The sequence below is a fragment of the Elephantulus edwardii genome, unplaced genomic scaffold, assembly GCF_000299155.1.
Source record: "Elephantulus edwardii isolate Elephantulus edwardi_28Jun2011 unplaced genomic scaffold, EleEdw1.0 scaffold00016, whole genome shotgun sequence".
Classification (NCBI taxonomy): Eukaryota; Metazoa; Chordata; class Mammalia; order Macroscelidea; family Macroscelididae; genus Elephantulus; species Elephantulus edwardii.
The window spans coordinates 13,365,404-13,384,997 of record NW_006399766.1 but is presented as its reverse complement, the minus strand read 5'-3'; the positions used below and the strand labels follow the sequence as shown (position 1 = coordinate 13,384,997).

General features: G+C 38.6%; 1 protein-coding gene across 1 annotated transcript; it reads right to left on the bottom strand.

Moving 5' to 3' along the window:
* Positions 1-3,155: 3,155 nt before the first annotated feature.
* Positions 3,156-4,118, bottom strand: LOC102850920 (olfactory receptor 1038-like). Its single transcript, XM_006881871.1, has one exon. The coding sequence runs from the start codon at positions 4,116-4,118 to the stop codon at positions 3,156-3,158; it is 963 nt and encodes a 320-aa protein (XP_006881933.1).
* Positions 4,119-19,594: the final 15,476 nt, after the last annotated feature.

The following is a 19,594-nucleotide window of genomic DNA, read 5'->3' as shown; positions in this document are numbered from 1 at the left end:
TATTTCAGACATGTTGTAAGGAGAGACAGGTCCTCGGAGAGAGACATCATGCTTGGTAAGGTGGAGGGACAGCGCAGGAGGGGAAGACCCTCTATGCGGTGGATTGATTCAGTGACTGGGGTAATCAGGATGGGTGTGTCAGAGGCCATGCGATTGGGACAGTATAGAGCAGGGTTTAGGGCTGTTGTACACAGGGTCGCTATGAGTCGCAAATGACTCGACGGCACATAACAACAACCCTTCCCTTCCAATCCCTTCTCTGGTAACAATCCAAAATCAATCTATCTGAATATAAAGTTTTCCTATGATTTTTCTTTTAGTGTCTGAATTTTGCAGAAATTTTCCTTTCATTTTTCTACTCCCTCCCTCTTATATCTTATGTCTATTAATCCTCCAGGACTGATTCTAAAGGGTTTGGTTTTGTTTTTACTTTGTACATAGAATCATTTTGTGTTGTGGCAAACTTGACAGCAACTAACAACAACAATCTTTACCATTTCCTTTATTTGGAGATTGTGGTTTTTTTATGTCATTAAATCTGTATCTCACAATCTTCTGAAATGTAAAGCACAGATGGCGAAATAAATTAATTTTGAGTCACTTAATTTGACATTGTAAGGAGTGAAATTTAGTGTGTCAATATTTATGTGTTCCATTTCTTTCTTAACAATATCTAATTTTCCTACATTCATCGTTCTCACATTCCATATTCCAATCACTAATGTCTGCTTACAATTGTTCCTCTTTCTTTGTATTTACATCCTTGAAAGCTCTACCAAAGTTGCCCTGTGTGTTAAGTCTCTGTGTGTTCTGTTGTACCCAGGGTTTTCAGAGGCCTGCTATTTCGCAAGTGGGTGGCCAATCTTTCTTCCTAATCTGTCTTAATCTGAATGCTCAGATTTAGAGAAGTATCTGACAGACAAGCATTTTACAGAAAAAAGCGGATGAAAGATATTTCCCCCAATTGTTGAATTAACCATTCATTTCAGTGTTGTCCCTGCCCTTGACACAAGTGTCTTGACCCACTTATTTCCCTGCTCCACCACCCACCAGCACGCCATCCACTCCCACCCACTCCTTTCAACACCTATCTTCCATTGATCTGATGGTTATATCTCAAGCTTTATGGGCTTCTGTGATTCCAAACACTTTAGCTGCTGACAATTTCTTATGCTGTGGCCAGTGTCTCTTGAGTTTTGTGGTGTGGTACTAGGAATATTGTAGCTAATGTTAGATGGATCTTGGCTGAAAGCAAGGAGTACCAGAATAATGTCTATCTGTGTTTCATTGATTATGCAAAGGCATTTGACTGTGTGGATCATAACAAACTGTGGCTGACTCTGAGAAGAATGGGGATCCCAGAACACTTGATCATGCCAATGCAAAATCTATACTTGGGCCAGGAGGCAGTCGTCAGAGCAGAGCAAGGAAACATTGCATGGTTTAAAATTCGGAAGCGTGTAGGCAGGGATGTGTCCTAGCTCCATACCTTTTCAACCTACATGCAGAACAGATTATCCGGGAGGCTGGACTATATGAGAAGTGTGGCATCAGGTTTGGAGAAAGAATCAACAATCTGCATTATGCAACCCTGCTTGCTGAAACTGAGGAAGACCTGAAGTGCTTGCTACAGAAGGTCAAGGACTGCAGCCTTCAATATGGATTGAGGCTCGATAACAAGAAAACAAAGATTCTCACCACTGGGCCAATTGGCAGCATCAGGATGTATGGTGAAGATACTGAGATTGTTCACAGCTTTATTTTGCTTGGCTCCATAATCAACACTCTTGGCACCAGCAGCCAGGAAATTGAAAGACGTATTGCTATGGGAAAGTCTGCTGTTAGGGACCTCTCCAAAGTACTGAAGAGCACTGGTGTCACTCCGAGACTAAGGTGCACCTGATACAGGCCATGGTCTTTTAAATCACTTGCTATGTATCAGAGAGCTGGACAATGACTAGGGAGGAGCAAAAGATAATTGATGCCTTTGAGCTGTGGTACTGGAGTATTGAATATACCATGGACTGCTAAGAAAACAAACAGGTTCATCCTAGAGAGAGTTAAAGCAGATTGCTCCTTGGAGGCAAGAATTCTGCAGCTTCCTCTGACATACTTTGGACATGTTGCAAGGTGGGATCAGTCCTTGGAGAAGGACATCATGCTTGGGAGGGTGAAGGGACAACGCAGGAGAGGAAGACCCTTTATGAGGTGGATTGAGTCAGTGACTGGAGTAATGTGGATAGGTGTGTTGGAGACAGTGAGATTGGCACAGGACACAGCAGGATTTATGGCTGTGGTTGTCCTAGCAGTCAGGAGATCAGGAGATGTATGGCTCTGGTAAAGTCTACAGTCCATACATCTCCAAATTATTGAACAATGATATTAGTCTGAAGATTAAGTTATGCCTTATTTGGGCCATCATATTTTCAATAATTTGCTATTCTTCTAAGAATAGGACAAAAAGTAAGGATGGCAGAAGAATAATTTATGCCTGTAGGTTGTTGTGTTGGAGAAGAGTACTGAATATCCCATGAACTTCCAAGAGAACAAACAGATATGTCTTGGAAAAGGTGTAGCCAGAGTGCTCCTTGGGGGCAAAGATGATAAGGCTTTCTCACATACTTTGGGCATGTTGGTAGAAGAAGGTATTCATGTGAGAGGGGGATCCTGCTTGGGAGGTTGGAGGGACAGCAAAAGAGAGGAAGATCTTGTGAACTGACACAAGTCACTTTAGCAATGGGCTCACATGTGTCACAAATGATGAGGATGGCACAGGATAGGACAAGGTTCGGATTTATTTCTCATCGGGTCGCTATGAGTCATATTCAGCTTGACAGCACCTAACAACAATAACTCCCATAGAGTGTTCCCTACTTATGACTTTGTTTCATATATACATTCTTTCCAATCACATTAGAAAAATACACAAAGCTAGAAAACATTTTAAATACCAAAGAACATTGGATAAATAACCACATCTGTTAGTGTATTGGTTTTCTCATTTGTATAATGAAGATAAGAATTTCTGACTTGCAGATTTGTAGAGAGGATACAAAGGACAAGCTATTTAAAATTATAGTATAATATTTAAGATACAGTCAGTGGCCAAAATGTCTCACCTCCTCTTCCTTTTCCTTCTTTTACTGCTTTTAACATCATGTAACTCTGAGTATAGGGAGAGAGAGGAAGAGTGAAGTCTTCTTAAGAACACTGCAAAATGTTTCTTTTACATCTTTGTTCCTCAAACTGTAGATCATAGGATTGAGCATGGGGATGACCACTGTATAGAATACAGAAACCAATCCATCTCTTCCCAGTGAGTACTTGGAGGATGGACGCAAATATATGAACACTGTGGTTCCATAGTATAGGCTGACGGCTGTCAGATGGGAAGCACAGGTGGAGAATGTCTTGTGCTTTCCCTGGGCTGAGGGAATTCTGATGATAGCAATGAAAACATATATGTAGGACACTAGAATAATTGCCAGAGACACAGATACATTAAAACCACCACAGGCAAAGAGGAGAAGCTGCAGGACGCGTGTATCAGAGCAGGAGAGTTTTAAAAGTGGGAGGATATCACAGAAGTAGTGAGTTATGACATGAGAGCGACAGAAGGTGAGATGAAAGGTTGCGCTAGTGAGGAGCACCATTTCCACGAGGCCCACTACGTAACTGGCAACCACGAGTTGCAAGCAGAGCTTTGGGGACATGATGATATGATAGAGTAGGGGATTGCAGACTGCCACATAGCGATCATAAGCCATGGAAGCCAGGAGAAAGAACTCAGTGACAGCAAAGATAACAAAGAAACCTGTTTGAGCCATGCAGCCAAAGAAAGAGATGGTTTGGTAGCCAGGGAAGAAGCCCATCAACATCTTTGGGACTGTGACTGAGGAATAACAGAAGTCAAGAAAAGACAAGTTGCTGAGGAAGAAATACATGGGGGTGTGGAGACGGGGGCTGACCACAATGAGGGTAAGAAGACCCAAGTTTCCCAATACAGTGACTGCGTAGATGAAGAGGAAGAGAGCAAAGAGGACGGACTGAAGATAAGTTTCATTGGTGAGGCCTGTGAGGAAAAACTCACTCAACAAGCTGGTGTTGCCTGCTTCCATGAGGCCACTTCAGGTCTGCAAGAAGGACATGCATGACAATTAAGAAACAGATAAAGCAGAAGATTTTAAACAGAGACCTGCAGAGGCTCTTTCTGTCTGCCTAAAGCATGATCTGTCATGAGTATTGACTCTGGTAAACACTTTATCTTGGTTCACTGCTCTTGTCATCATCCAGCTTATTGGCTGAAAGGTTTAAAAGCATAATGATAGATGAATTTGGAGTTGTAAGAATGGGGCTGAATCTCAGCTTTGCCACTTGTTATCGCTGTTCTTGGGCTAATGTGTTAACCTCTTAGTGTTCTCTGTAAATGGAAAGAAAACATTTATCTTCTTGAAGTGATTATCAACAATGAAGGTAACAGTGGGTGTTTGTAAATTGTCTGGCACGGAATGCGAAGAGTGATTTCTCATTTCTTCTGTGCACACCTCTCCAAAGTGCTGAAGAGCAGTGGTGTCTCTCTGGAGACTAAGGTGCGTCTGATACAGGCCATAGTCTTCGCAATCACCTGTTATGCATCAGAGAGTTGGACAATGACCAAGAAGGATGGAAGGAGAACTGATGCCTTTGAGCTGTGGTGCTGGAGAAGAGTACTGAGAATACCATGGACTGCTAGGAAAACAAATAGATTTGTCCTGGAGAGGGTTAAACTGGGTGGCTCCTTGGAGGCAAGGATTCTGAGGCTCCGTCTAACTTACTTTGGACATGTAGTGAGGAGAGACCGGTCCTTGGAGAGGGACATCATGCTTGGGAGGGTGGAGGGACGGCGCAGGAGAGGAAGGCCCTCTATGAGGTGGATTGATTCAGTGACTGGGATAATTGGGATGGGAGTGTCAGAGACAGTGCGATTGGCACAGGACAGAGCGGAGTTTAGGGCTGTTGTACATAGGGTCGCTATGAGTCGCAGGCGACTCGACGGCACATAACAACAACAACAACAACAATATTGTATTTGTCCTCGGTTGACTCGTCACTTAAAAATAAATTAGAATATATCATTTGAGACATGAGAAAGACTCTAGAAATGTATTAGTCCTTTCGTTATCAGTTGAGTGTTTGGAACAGGCAGCAAGGAACGGGTGGAGGAAGACTATAAAGCAGTGCAATATGGAAGAATATGACCTCTAGAGTCAATCATATGCATTACTGCATTGTATAGATACTTTTGAGTGAGCAAACCTGGCTTTGAGTTCTGTAATATTTAACTCTATAGCATTTAAGAATTCATTCCCAAACCATACAGTCCTCTTCTATAGGATAAAGACAATAACCCTTGCTTTTTTAGTCCTGCAGAGTTACAAAGATACAATGGCATTCTCCATTTAATGCTTTATAAATTTAAGTGTCATAAGGGTGGATCCTTAGAGAACGTGGACCATGATAGCCAAATCAGATTTGGAAGTACTTCTATGACAATATTGGTGTTCCTGAGCCCTCTCTTACTTGAGTGCAGTTATGATACCTCCCAGTCTACCTTGTCTTCCCCACACTAGCCTCCATTCTCTTGTGGGTTCTCAGTCCAGATTCTAGAAGACAATATTAACCTCTGCTCATTATAAAATCAAATGTCCAGTGCCCTTCTTCCCCTCCTGATGGTATGACTTCTTATTTCGGCTGCAGTTGATTGGAAGCCCTTTTTGAAAACCATATTTCGGAATGGAAATTTCTATAGTGTTCAGTACGGGTTATTAAAACACATGTGTCATTACAAGTATAGTAAGAAACAAAGCAAAACCCACTGCCATTGAGTGAAATATGACTCTTTGAGTCCCTGTAAGAGAGATTATAAATTCCTCATAGTGTTTGCAAGACTACAGTTTTATGAAAGAAGGCTATATCTCATATTTTTTACTTGGAGGTCCTGGTTTCTTCTAATCACTGACATTTGAGTTAGTGGTCAAGCATATTAACCACTGCGGTACCAGGTCTTCTTTTTAAGATGCTGCATAGTTAGGAATTATTAAAGTTCTTTTTTAAAGGATCTACAAATATATACCTTTTTTTTATCATGCCAAACCTGAAAATACTCAAGGCTGCTGTTATGTGCCAATGAGTTGACTGTAACTCGTACTGACCTTAGCACAACAGATCAAATTGTCGCCATTTCTAAGCCATCCTAACAATCTTCATTGTGCTCAAGCCAATTTTTGTAATCACTGTGTAAACCTATGTTTTTGAGGATCTTCATATCTTTCACTGATCCTCTGTTTTTCTGAGCTTAATGTCTTTTTCCCAGGAATGGCCTTTCTTAACAACATGCACAAAATATGTGTATCAATAATCAAGATTTCTCTTACTTTGCAGATGATAAAAGTGAAATGCAAAAATGTTTGCAGATAACTTGTTCTGTGCCATACATATACATTTAACAAGTATGGTACTCCATGTGTGCCAGACAAGGAGAAAGACATTAAGGACAAAGCAGTAAAAAAAAAAAAGAAAGTTTCTGCACTCATGGACTTTAAAATCTGAATGAAGAGATGAGCCACAGTTAGTTATATATGTAATTAAACAAGCAAGTTTACCTAAATGAAGCCAAACCAAACAAAGATGAAACTTACTGCTATGAGTGGATTTTTTAAATTTTTTTCTCTCTCTACTAGGTTATTTACAAAACTCGAATTCAAATTTGAACAATGACGAAGAACTACCCATATCTTACACTATGGAATGTCTGATGGGTTCAAATAGCTAATATTACTGTTAGCAGCCCAGTTAGCTTAACTACTAGAGTCCCTCACGCACATTAATAAATGTTTGCAATACTGGTAAAATTATGATAAGAAACAGTAAGCTGATGGAATAAAGAAGACTCAGGACTTAAAGAGGACAACATTTGATGGAATAGGAAGGACATAATAGTCCTGAGAAGGTGACATTATATTTGAGCTTTCAATAGAGAGAAACCATCGTGAGAAAAGGTCCAGGGATGACACAGAAAGTTAATGGTAGAGTCAGGACTAAAGTCAGATCTCTTACATTTGATTGAGGACTACGATTTCTAATGTTAAGTATGGTATCTCTTCAAGTGTGACAGGACAACTACTCTGTGGGATAAAGATGAACAATTGACTCCCACATGATATACATCTTCTGAAAACCCACTAGAGGGTAGCTATGAGTTCGTTTAAAACAAGAGGGGCAGCTGGATATGAGGGGACATTGAAAGTCTTGTCTACAAGGATCCCTGACCTTTATTACCCACCTTACTTCTATGAATGTACTTAGAAGCTGCAAGTCTTCATCATCCAGCTTCCTGTGTTTACACTGATATGGACTGCTTCAAATCCCTTTTGATGGTTAAGTTCTCTCCAGATGTGCCTCCATCAGGTACAAAAAGAAAGGTTGTGTGCCTGCAATAGTAAAGTCTCTAGAACTAAGCTTCAAGTTATATTCCCATCTCTACTTTGCCCCTCTAGGCTTGGCCATTTCTCTTTAATTGGCAGAATCATTACTGCAGTAAAATTTCTGTCTTCTTGTATAGTCTCCTGAGATGCTGCGAAGAGTAAGCTCAAGAGCTAAGAAGTCTGTGGTGCCCAACGTGGCTAGTGGCTAGAGCTGTAGGCAGAGCCATCCCCAGTAAAGTATTTTCACTGAATCATAGTAAGAGTTTGGGGACCTGTGGTCGCCACTGAGATGCTCTAGGGACAATTGAAGGATTCAGATAGACAATGTGATATATTATGTCATAAACTTTGAATCTAAAATGGTTTCATAATCTTATTAGTTTGAGCCAAAATTAAATTTTCAGAATTTCTTCTGAGCCTGCAATTGTGTATGAAATTGTCCTAATAGAAGATGGTAGGGAAAAAAAAATACATTTCCGATTTTATGATCTGGTATGTCATCTTGTTTATACAACACTATGCTTTGATTACCAGCTTTGGTGGTATAGCCTTTGGGAGCAGTGCTACTAACTCAAAGCCAGTACTTAGCTGACAGTTTGAATCCACCGGCAGCTGTGCAGGAGAAAGATGGGCTATCTCCTCCTGTGTTACTTAACCTCTGAAAGGCCACTGGAAAGTCTGCTCTGACTGGACAGCAATGAGGGATTTTTATTCTGATTATAAATTATTATTTTATTTGAAACATCAGAAAACTATTAAATTAATTTTATGTGCTAAAATTAAGTCTCTGAGTAGTAGTCAATGTTCTACGAAAATGTTCTTGTGATATTCTGGGGTTTATGTTGTGACCATTTGATTTATACCATCTTTGTCTATTTTTTTTAATTGTTCTTCCCCCACACAGACACAGGTTTATTTACAAAATTCATATACATTGTGGGGATTTTCGGTGGGGTTTTTTTTACAGCATATTCTTCCCATTTATTTTTTTTTCTCATGCATTCATTGTTGCACATTTTCTTCAGTGCCCACCTCTTCCCCTCCCTAGTTCACTTTTCTCTGAAATGAAAAAAAAACCAAACAAACAAAAAAGCTTTCATTATTATATAACCCCTCTCCCAAGTCCATAGTCCACTTTATTAAGCATTCCTTTTTCTGGACTCTTGTCATGACAATAATACCTAATCCTATATTCCTTTTAAACAGTTCTCTCCCTCATCTGTTTCAATGCAGTATACATCATTTATCTCCTCTTTTCTTAGGTTCCCCCCAATCTCGATGTCAGTCCCTTTTTACAACAGTGACACTATGCAGTATTTGTCCTTTTGTGACTGAAATATTTCGCTCAGCATAATATCCTCCATGGTCACCCATTTTGTATAATATTTCATGAGTTCATGATTTTTCAGTGCTGCATAATTAATATTAATAATTAATGTAATCATTGTGTGGATATACCATAGCTTCTCTATCCATTAGTTTGTTAATGGTCACTTGGGTTGTTTCCAACTCTGCTATTATGAACAAAGCAGAAATAAACATGGATGTGCATATATCTGCTTTGGTGGCAGTTATGGTTTCTTTAGGGTAAATTCCCAGCAGAGGAATTACTGAGTCAAATGGTATCTCTATTTGCAACTTTTTGAGAAAGTGCCATACCACCTTCCACAGTGTTTGCACCATTTTACACTTCATCAACAGTGAATAAGTGTTCCAGTTTTTCCACAACCTCGCCAGCATTTGTTGCTTGCTGTTCTGTTAAATTTTGCTATTCTTACTGGAGTGAGATGGTATCTCATAGTTGCTTTGATTTGCATCTCTCTTAGAGCTAGGGATTTTGAACATTTCTTCATGTGCTTGTTAAGCCATCTGAATGCCTTCTTTGGTGAAATGTCTGTTCATATCCTGTGCCCATTTTTCAATTGGGTTATTTACCTTTACCGTGTTGTGGTGCTCAAGTATTTCATAAATTCTGGATATAAGTCCCTTATCTGATATGTTATTACCGAATACTTTTTCCCAGTCAGTGGCTTCCCTTTTTACCCTGCTGGAGAAACTTTCAATGTGCATAAGGATTTGATTCTTAGAAGGTCCCATTCATCTATTTTATCCTCTCCTGGTTGTAGGTTTTTCAGGATGCTTGGAAGACAGTTCATGTTGTGGATTAGTACTTTTAGGGTTCTTCCAAGCTTTTCTCTAATGAAGTCCTTAGTTTTAGTCCTAGTTCTCTACAGTGACAAAGAGAAGATAGAACTATAGTCAAGAAAAACAATACCCATCACAATAGTTAATCACAAGATTACATACTTGAGAGTAAATCTAACTAGAAACAGAAAGAATCTATTCAAAGAAAATTACAAAACATTACTATAAGAAACAAAAAGAAACCTGGAGAAATAAATGGAAGAATATCCCTTGCTCATGGAAAGAAAGACTCAATATTGTGACAATGGCAATCCTACCAAAGGCCATCTACATATTCGATGCAATCCCAATACAAATACCAATCCCGTTCTTCAAGGATATGGAAAAGGCAATCTCCAGTTTCATTTGAAATGGAAAGAGAACCTGAATAAGCAAAGCACTCCTTAAAAACAGAAACAAGGTAGGAGTCATCTCTCTCCCTGATTTCAAATCCTACTACACCACTGTGGTGGGCAAGACAGCGTGGTACTGGTACAATGACAGACACATAGATCAATGGAATAGAATTGAGAATCCAGAAATCAGCCCATCTACCTATGGCCAACTGATTTTTGACAAGGAGATGAAATCAGTTAAGTGGGGAAATGACTGCCTTTTTGAACAAACGGTGTAGGCAAAATTGGAAAACCATCTGCTCAAAACTCAAACAAGACCCACACCTCAAACCATACACAAAATCCAACTCAAAGTGGATCGAGGACCTAGGACTAAAATAATTGACAGTTTTAATATTTTCTCCATATATCATGATGTTGCCTATCAGTACAATGATGAGAATTTTTGTTTTCTTTTTTAAATCTTATTTTATACTGGTTTACACACAAAGTTTATATTGTTTTTCATACTGGACCTGTCCCCTTTTCTTTACCAATTCCTTCCTCCACTCATCAAATTGTGCGACCCTATATTTCAGCTCCCTCCTCCCCTCCTTGGGTCCTTGTACAAAATAATGGTCCTAGGTAGTATATTTGTTTTTTGATGTTGAGATGCTTTTCATGTTTAACCTTCTGCAGCAAGTATGCTTCAAATCTTCCTCACTTTCAACAAGCAAGGTTGTGACATCTGCATAACTAACGTTATTGACGAGTCTTCTTCTGAGCCTTATGTCACTATCTCCTTCATAGAATCCACCTTCTCAAATAATTTGCTCAGCATATGGATTGAAAAGACACGGAGATGTTATAAAAGAGGACTGACATAGGGGTTTGGGGGAGACTGAGGAAGGGGATAAATAATGTATACTTCATTGAAACAGATGAGGGAGATGACTGTTTAAAAGGGATATATGATTAGGTATTATTGTCATGACAGGAGTCCAGAATGAAGGCTGCGTAGTGAAGTGAACTTGGAGGGACGGATTGTCTAAAAATGAAAGAATTTTTCTTTTACTTTACAAAGAGAACAGCGAATGGGGGGAGGGGCGGGCAGGGAGAAAAGTGCAACAATGAATGAATGGAAATCCAAAGTTTCTGTAAACTTTCATTAAAATTATTTTTTTTAAAAAAAGACGTGGAGAGAGGATACAACCTTAACACACATCTTCCTTAATTTTAAACCATGTAATGTTCCCTTTCGTTCTTTAAACAAGGTTTTGCATGAGCATAATTTGTGTTCTGGGGTTCCTATTCTTCTCAATATTAGCTCTAATATTGTTATGATCCAAACAGTCAAAAACCTTGGCAAAGTCAATAAGGCACAAATAGACATTCTTCTGGCATTCTTTTCTTTCAGTCAAGGTCCATCTGACACCAGCAATGATATTCCTGGTGACACAGCCTCTTCTAAATCTAGTTTGAATGTCTGTCAATTCCCTGTCTATGTACTGTTCTAGTCATTTATTAATGATTTTCAGACATATTTGACTTACATGTGAGATTAATGATTTTGCTCCATAATTTTCACATTCTGTTGGATCACCGTTCTTAAGAATGGGAACAAATATGAATTTCTTGCAGTCAGTTGCCCAGGCAGCTATCCTCCAAATTTCCCAGTATAGACTGGTGAGCACATCCAGGGCTGCATCTGTTAGATGGAAAATTGCAATTGATATCTCTTTGATTCTTGGAGCCTTCGTTTTTTCCAGTTCCTTCAGTGCAGCTTCTTCCTTCATTACCAGTGACTCTTTCTCAGTACTTTTAACAAATTTTCAGCATTCAATAAATTTTTAAAAGCCTCCTTTTTATTGAGTCAGAAGCAACAAATAGCTGACCCACCAGGGGGTCTTTGGAAACTTTAAATTGCATGAGAGGAGATTGTTTATCTTCTGGGGAGCAGATTGTGGATTTGAAACACCAAGGCCACCCTCTGCTGACCAGACCACCAGAACTCCCTACTTGATGAAGAGGTTTTGTATAAATGAGGGTAAAGCAGGTCACAACATGTAAAAAAAATGTACAAAAAACTCAACAAAAGCAAAGAGATTGAAATGAGTACGGTATATGTATATTAGGAGAATAGACAGAAAAGACAGTGTAGAAGTGAGTAGCATGGTGGCAAGTCAAAGCTGGAGAGGCAGAGTCTTACTTGTCAGAATGAGGGATGTTGTATTCATGATTATCAGTATCATTAAATTCAGTAGTTTGTTTCTTTTTCCCCTTAAGTTTGGATATTGGCACAATTGATTTATCCCTTCATCAATTGATGTGCCTTTGCAATTTTTTTTCAATTTGAGCTATTATAAATAAACGAGTGGGGGACATTCAAGTGGAAGTGATGGTGCACTTGTCTAGCCCCTTAAATCAGAGCAAACATTTCTCAAAAGAGATAAACGAGTCCTAGACAATATAATTCATCCAAGAACTCATCAGAACTCACACTCCTTTTCCCATCCACCCAGCTTAATTTATCTTCATCATTATAAGTGTGCTGTTATTGGTAATCTCAACCAGAAAATAGTTTCATCACTTCTTGAAAGATTCTGGTAAGCACAGATTCACTGTAGTGATTCCGATCTTTTGTATCTTTTCTCCCTCCTCTTATTTCCCTCTGGAAACTTGTTTTCCCTATATTTCTGTTCCCCTTTTTTTCTTCCTCCATGGCTTTTCCACTTGTTTGCTACTTTCTTTCTCACCTCTTCTTGTCTGACTTTTCGTTTTCCTTCCTTTTCGTTACTCTTTCCTTCCATCTGTCTTCTTTTAGCATAGAAATGTATTTTTACAAAACATTTAAATCAAGGATATGAACAATTGATATGAACTCTTACAACCAAAAGCTTTTTGCGTACTGCCAACTCCTTTTATTTACTTGTTTTAACTATGAGGATACTAAGCACTCAGCCCCATTTCTATTACATGAGATCACATCAGTCAATTACACCTAATTTCCTATAGTGTTTCTGAGAATTTCAGCAGGCTAGAGCTTTTATGTTTTGCTTTAAAGTACATGGTTGTTGATTCCTATGCCACATACCTCTGCCAACCCTTTCTGCCCCTCATTAAAACTACTATGTTTTGACAAAATGGAGTCATTAGTATTTCAACCCTCTGAAATAGGTTTAATCGTTCAGGCAGCAATGGTCTAATTTTTGTGTGACCAAACCCCCCTTTTATATTTTTAAATTTTTTTATTTTTTTAAAATAGGGACCTGATTGTTAAGCACCCTGGATTAGTGTTACAGGTGAACTTCCAGCCCACCCATAAGACTTTGTGCTTGAATTTCTATCTCTAATGCCAATGAACATTAGAAGAACTAAAATTCATTTTATAGCATTTTAAGAATTGCTTCTTTTGTACCTAGGCCATTTTTAACAAGGTCTCACCTTAAGGGTCTGTGCTAGTTCACTCACATTCCATTTCCTTTCTCAGGGTGCATGAAGCCCTTCATAAAAATGTGTGTGTGAGTGTGTGTGTGTAAGCAGGATGACAGCTTACTGTGGCTTGATCTTACTGGTTGTGAGTGGAGAAACACAAATCAAGGGGAGAGATTAAAAAAAAGAACAGTAGAGAAAATGTGTTGTCTAGGGTATGCATGGAAATAATACTGATATTAAAAACAGCAATAATAAATTAGAACATTTTTATCTTAGTAAATGTCTTTAATTGGAAACAGGAGTGGCATCCACTTCCATAACAGCTTGCCTCTGGAAACCCTATGAACCTGGAGAGAGGACGAAAGTTATACAGGAGGTGTCCAGGACTTTTGTTCATAGACTCTCCATGAGTCGCTTGCAACTCGATGGCACCTAACAACACCAACAGCATAGAAAGAGAGAGCAGTGGAACCAGTGGACGTAAAGCCATGCTCCCAAGCCAAAGGTGGGTGACTCTACTCCGCAGCCCTCAGGCCTGCCTTTAATTGTTTTTGGTGAAACATTCTTCTAGGTCGTGTAACCCTGGTATGTCCACTTGCTGTACAGAGGTAACTAGTGGTTGCTGTGAAACTGAACACTGTGACACTGATGAGTCAAATCCAAGAATGGTTACCCATGGTGGACAGTGTTTGGTGGCGCTCCCCGATTAAGACAAGCTTGGAAGCAGGAGAGACCTCTGCTTCCATAATAGCTTGCCTCTGGAAACCCTATGAACCTGGAGAGAGGACAAAAGTTATACAGGCGGTGTCCAGGACTTTCATTCATAGGATTGCTATGAGTCGCCTGCGACATGGCGGCACTTAACAAGAACAACAACAAATGTCTTTAAGGAGGAACACAGAAGATATAAAGTGGGAAATGGAGATAGGGTAAAGGTAAGGTCAAAAACAAGGGAAGAGGAAAGACTAGAGAGAAGATTCAGTAACAAACTATACCTACCCCTTTCTCCTCACGAATTGTCATTTCCAGGCTCAGATCTCTCAGACGTACCTCTTCGTCATTTCCAGATTCTTCCACATGTTGCTATTTTCCTCTCTTCCAGATGCATTTTAGCTTGTGACTTCTGCCGAGATGTTCCTCCAGCCCTCCTGTTTTCATCGAATACTTCAAGCACAGGTCTGTCAACTTATAAAGGCAAGCACAGAGCTGGACTGCATTATCACTCCCTTGTGTTTGAGTCTGTTTTTCTATTGATGCAGATTCAAATGGAGTTTGTTTTCTGTGAGGCCACAATATGCAACTGAATAAAATGCATTTTATAGACTCTTAAAACTCCTAAATCTTTTGGTGTCCATGTTGGACATAACCACCTCTCATCCTCTACTTATGCATTTTATTGATAGAACCCAATACAGGATTTCACATTTCTGTCCCATATTTGATGCACATTTAGAAGTTATTTTGATGAATGTAATGTTAAGCTTATTTCAAAGATTTTTTAAAAAAAAATAACTGCCATCAATTTTGTTGTCAAGCAAATATCCTACTTTGTTTTATTTTCTTCCGGGAAATTAATTTTGAGAATGCAGGCACAGATAATTAGACATTCAAGGATATTTTTATTTTCAAAATACATCTTTAAAATGTTCCCAAATTTAACCTGTTGACAAATGATAGATTTTTTTTTATTCATCATTTTGCTGTCTGAATCACTTGAAGGTGGAAAAAAGTATCATATGCCTAAACTGTCCCCAGCCTCTTGAAATGGTGCAATACTGCAAAAATAACCATACTCACTTGTTTCTGGGCAATGGAGCAATGATTAGAGTCACAAATAAAACTCCCTTCACTTTTGCATCTACTTATTTAGCTTAATGTTAAAATTATGACAAACAAACAAGGTTCTGCTGTATATCTGGAACGTATATTTAGAATGACTAATTATGAGGGACAATGTGGCATCAGAATGGGAGGAAGACTTATCAACAACTTGTGTTACACAACCTTGCTCAAGGAAACTGAGGAGGACCTGAAGCATCTTCAACAGAAAGTCAAGGACTGCAGTTTACAATATGAATTAAAGCTCAACATCAAGAAAACAAAGATTCTCACCACCAGGCCAATTGGCAAAACCATGCTAGATGGAGAAAGATCGAGATTGTCAACAATTTCAGCTTGCTTGGTTCTACAATCAATACTCTTGGAACCAGCAGCCAGGAAATCAAAGATGAATTGGATTAGGAAAGTCTACTGTCAGGGCCCTCTCCAGAGTGCTGAAGTGCAAAGATATCAGTCTAGAGACTACAGTGCACATAATACAGGCTTTGGTCTTCACAATTGCTTGCTATGCATCAGGACAATGACTAAGGATGATAGAAGAATAATTGATGCCTTTGAGTTGTGGTGCTGGAGAAGAGTATTGAACATACCATGGACTGCCAAGAGAACCTGCTAAGAGGTCTGTTCTAGTGAGGGTGAAACCAACTTGCTCTCTGGAGGCAAGGATTTTGAAGCTTTGTCTGAGATGACATATTTTGGGCATGTGGCCAGGAGGTACCAATCCTTAGAGAAAGATATCATACATGGAAGGGTAGAGGAACAACAGAGGAGAGGAAGACCCTGGATGAGATGTATTGACACAGTGAGTGAGATAATAGTGGCAAGTGTGTTGGAGACAGTGAGATTGGCTCAGGATAGGACAGAGTTCGGAGCTACTGTGCATAGGGTTGCTATGAGTTGCAGGCAATTTAACAGCACATAAACAGCAATGTATTTCAGGAAATTTTTAAGTCTTATTTTATGTGTATGCACACATTCTGTGTTTTTAACCTTGGAAATTATTTTCAAGAAAAATTAAAATTACATTAAAAATCCCTCAGTCTAAGCATCTTACTGTGTATTTAATGTGAATCTTAAAAACACCTTTTATGTTGTTATTGTCTATTTGAATTATTCATAGAAAATGGCATCAAGTTATTCGGTGGAGAATCTACAAAATCTTCTAATATTAAGGAAATATTCAACTTTGGTTAGCTTTCATTTCTCTCAACAAACTTTGAGAGAACATAAATCCAAAGAAAACTTTCTCAGCCTGAGATGTAGAATTAATATATTTACAGTTCTTTTTAGTGTATTCTTAGTCTTTTTTGGCTGCTAAGAATACTATTCAATACCATCTTTCAAAAGTAGCATAAGCTATTATGTCCATTATAAATTATAATGGCTATATTATATGAGACATATCAACATTGAATTCAAAGGCACAATCCCCTCTGAACTGATTGTGTTTCTGAAGTTAGAAACTGTACACTAAGCTAGTTAAGAAAATAAGCACTAAATCCGTGTACCCTGGCTCTACTTAACAGCATTTTTGTGAAAGAAAAAAAATGACAAAATGCATCTATAAGTATTCCATAGATTAGGAATTAAAATAAAAGAATAACAATTATTAAATCTGACCTGACAGAAGTTAGAAAACAGGACTAAAACCAATTTCACAAATCCTTCATGATTACCTTGTTTTTGTTTGTTTGTGTCCATGGTAACCTGTTTGCGTCAAAGGTTCACCTTTTGGATTAATTGTCCCCAATTATTCCAACCTTTCTCTCCACCCACCTCCCCAAAGCCCATTACTAGCTATCTATTTAACCAAACATCCAAATAAATTCACATAAACAGCTAGTTAATGCAGTAAAAATGTTCAAGCCAAATTAGATTTGACTATCTTTGAGATGGTTTTACAGCAAATGAATAAAGAATCCAGACCATGAAATAATATTGTGGGTAGTATGGCCAATTGTGTGAATTAGGGCTGGGTTTCTTTTAGTACAATTGGTAATATTAGGAGCGACAGGTTGGCAGTGCTAAAATAAAGAAAACTAACAATAATAAGCACTCTAGGAAAAGTAAATTTTTCCCCCAATGATTGAATTTTTACTATTTGTATGGCCACATAAACACATAAATGTGTGTGTGTGTGATTGTTGTGTGCCAATGAGTGGGAATCAAATCATAGCTGACCGTCGAGTGGGTTTTCAGAGGCAGTGAATCACATGGGAGGAGATTGCCCATCTTTCTCCCATGGAGCAGCGAGTGATTCACACCACATACCTTTAAGTTGGCAGCACAATTCCTTACAACTAGGCCACCAGAGCTCCCTCCACTGTAGAAAACTATTTGTAAAACATTGACTAGCATACCATTTTCTTTCAATTCTCACTTACAAATGGAATTTGTAATTTATAATTATAATTTCTAATTTATAATTTCCATAGATGATAGATAGATAGATAGAGATTATATATAGAGATACAGAGACACATAGACACATAGACATAGAGAGAGCGCACACTTGGAGGCCCTTGTGGAATGTTTCCACTCTGGAAGATGGTTAATTGCATCTTGATGAGGGTCATGTAAGCAACATTTTGGTTGTTTTATTGAGTTTGGGGCTTTTCCCCCCTCCACAAATGGGTGTCAGCTGACTGAACTTTTGCCTGGCCAAATTAATTAATCTTGGAAGGAACATTCTTTAAACGCTACAGCAGTCGTCTATTTGCTGTACTGAAGTAACTTGAAGTTGTCGTGAGGCTGAACACTGTGCCATAGGTGTGTCAAATACCACAATGGTTAGCCACCATGGACAGTGTTTGGAGTAGCTCTCAGATTAATTCAGCTTTGGAAGCAGGAGTGGCATCCACTTCCCAAACCACATGCCTCTGGAAACTCTATGAACATAAAGAAATTATGTTAGTTATAGGACAGGTTTCAGATCTTTTGTTCATAGGGTTGTCATGAGTTGTATTTGATTTGACGGCACTTAACTATTGCTAAGTGAGACTACTGTTATATTTTGAGGAACATTTTTCTAAGCTGTACATCACTCTTGTATCAATTTACTGTATTGAGGTAATCTGAGTTTGCTGTGATACTGAACCTTATGTCACTGGAGTGTCAAATGCTGTAACAGTTGTCCAAGGTGGACAGTGTTTGGTGGAGCTCCCAGTTTAAGATAGGTTTGGAAGCAGGAGTGGCATCCACTTCCTAAACCACATGCCTATGAAAACTCTATGAACTCGGAGAAATGGCGATAGACATAGAAAGGCATCAGGTCTTTCGTTTATAGAGTCACTAGACTCGATGGCGATCAACAAATACAACAACAACATATGAAGCTTCATTGGCCTAGTGGTAAGGAGTTGCACAGTGGATTATTTTAATCCACCACACACAGAGAGAAAGATAAAAGCTCTGGTGCATTAGAAGGACTCTGATGGCTTAGCAGTAAGGAGTTATACTGCCAACCCAAAGGCACGCGGTTCAAATCTACCAGCTTTTCTGTGAGAGAAAGGTGGGCAGTCTCTTTCTATGCAATTAACTGCTTCTGAAAACCCAGTAGAGGTTCAGCTATGAGTCAGTTCTGAGTTGATAGTACAAATACAACAACATATACGTTAATATATACAAATATGCAGAGAAATACATATAGTTAATAAAAAGATAAAATTTCATTACAAATATCCGTACTACACACACTATTAACACTTGTGGTGTTTTCTCTCTCTTTCTCTCTCTTGTTGCTGTTTGGTTTGGATTTTGCCCAGTTTTGCTTATTCAAATCAAAGGAGTTCCAGTGAAGTAGTGCCTTGAGTGTTTGATGATTGGAATCTACTAATTACTTATCTACTAATTACTTCAAGAGAGAAAGATGAAGCAGTTTGCTAAGCATTCAGATTTTCAGCCTTGGAAACCCCATGAAGGGTGGACATGCAACTTGAAGGCAGTGGGTTGGATTTAGTTATTTAAAATAGTGAGTCTTTTAAAATTTTAACAGAAATTCAGGCTTTTAGAAATGTTATATGAATAGTACAAACATTTTCCAGATCTCTTTTCTTTGATTCTCTAATTTTTTACACTTTAGTATATTTGCTCATTCTCTCTCATCCCCTCTCTCTGTGCGTGTATTTTCTGAATCACTTAAACGTAAGTTGAAAATATAATACCCACTTCACTCTCTAATATATAAATGTGTATTTCCTAAGAATAAGGAATTCTGTTGATTTTTAAGTCTGCCCTAAATTGTTACTCATGTTTTTTTAATAATTTGTTGTCATGGTAGAAAGTACAGAAATGAAAAACATCACATAAAATAACCAACATGTATATTTTAGTGTGTTT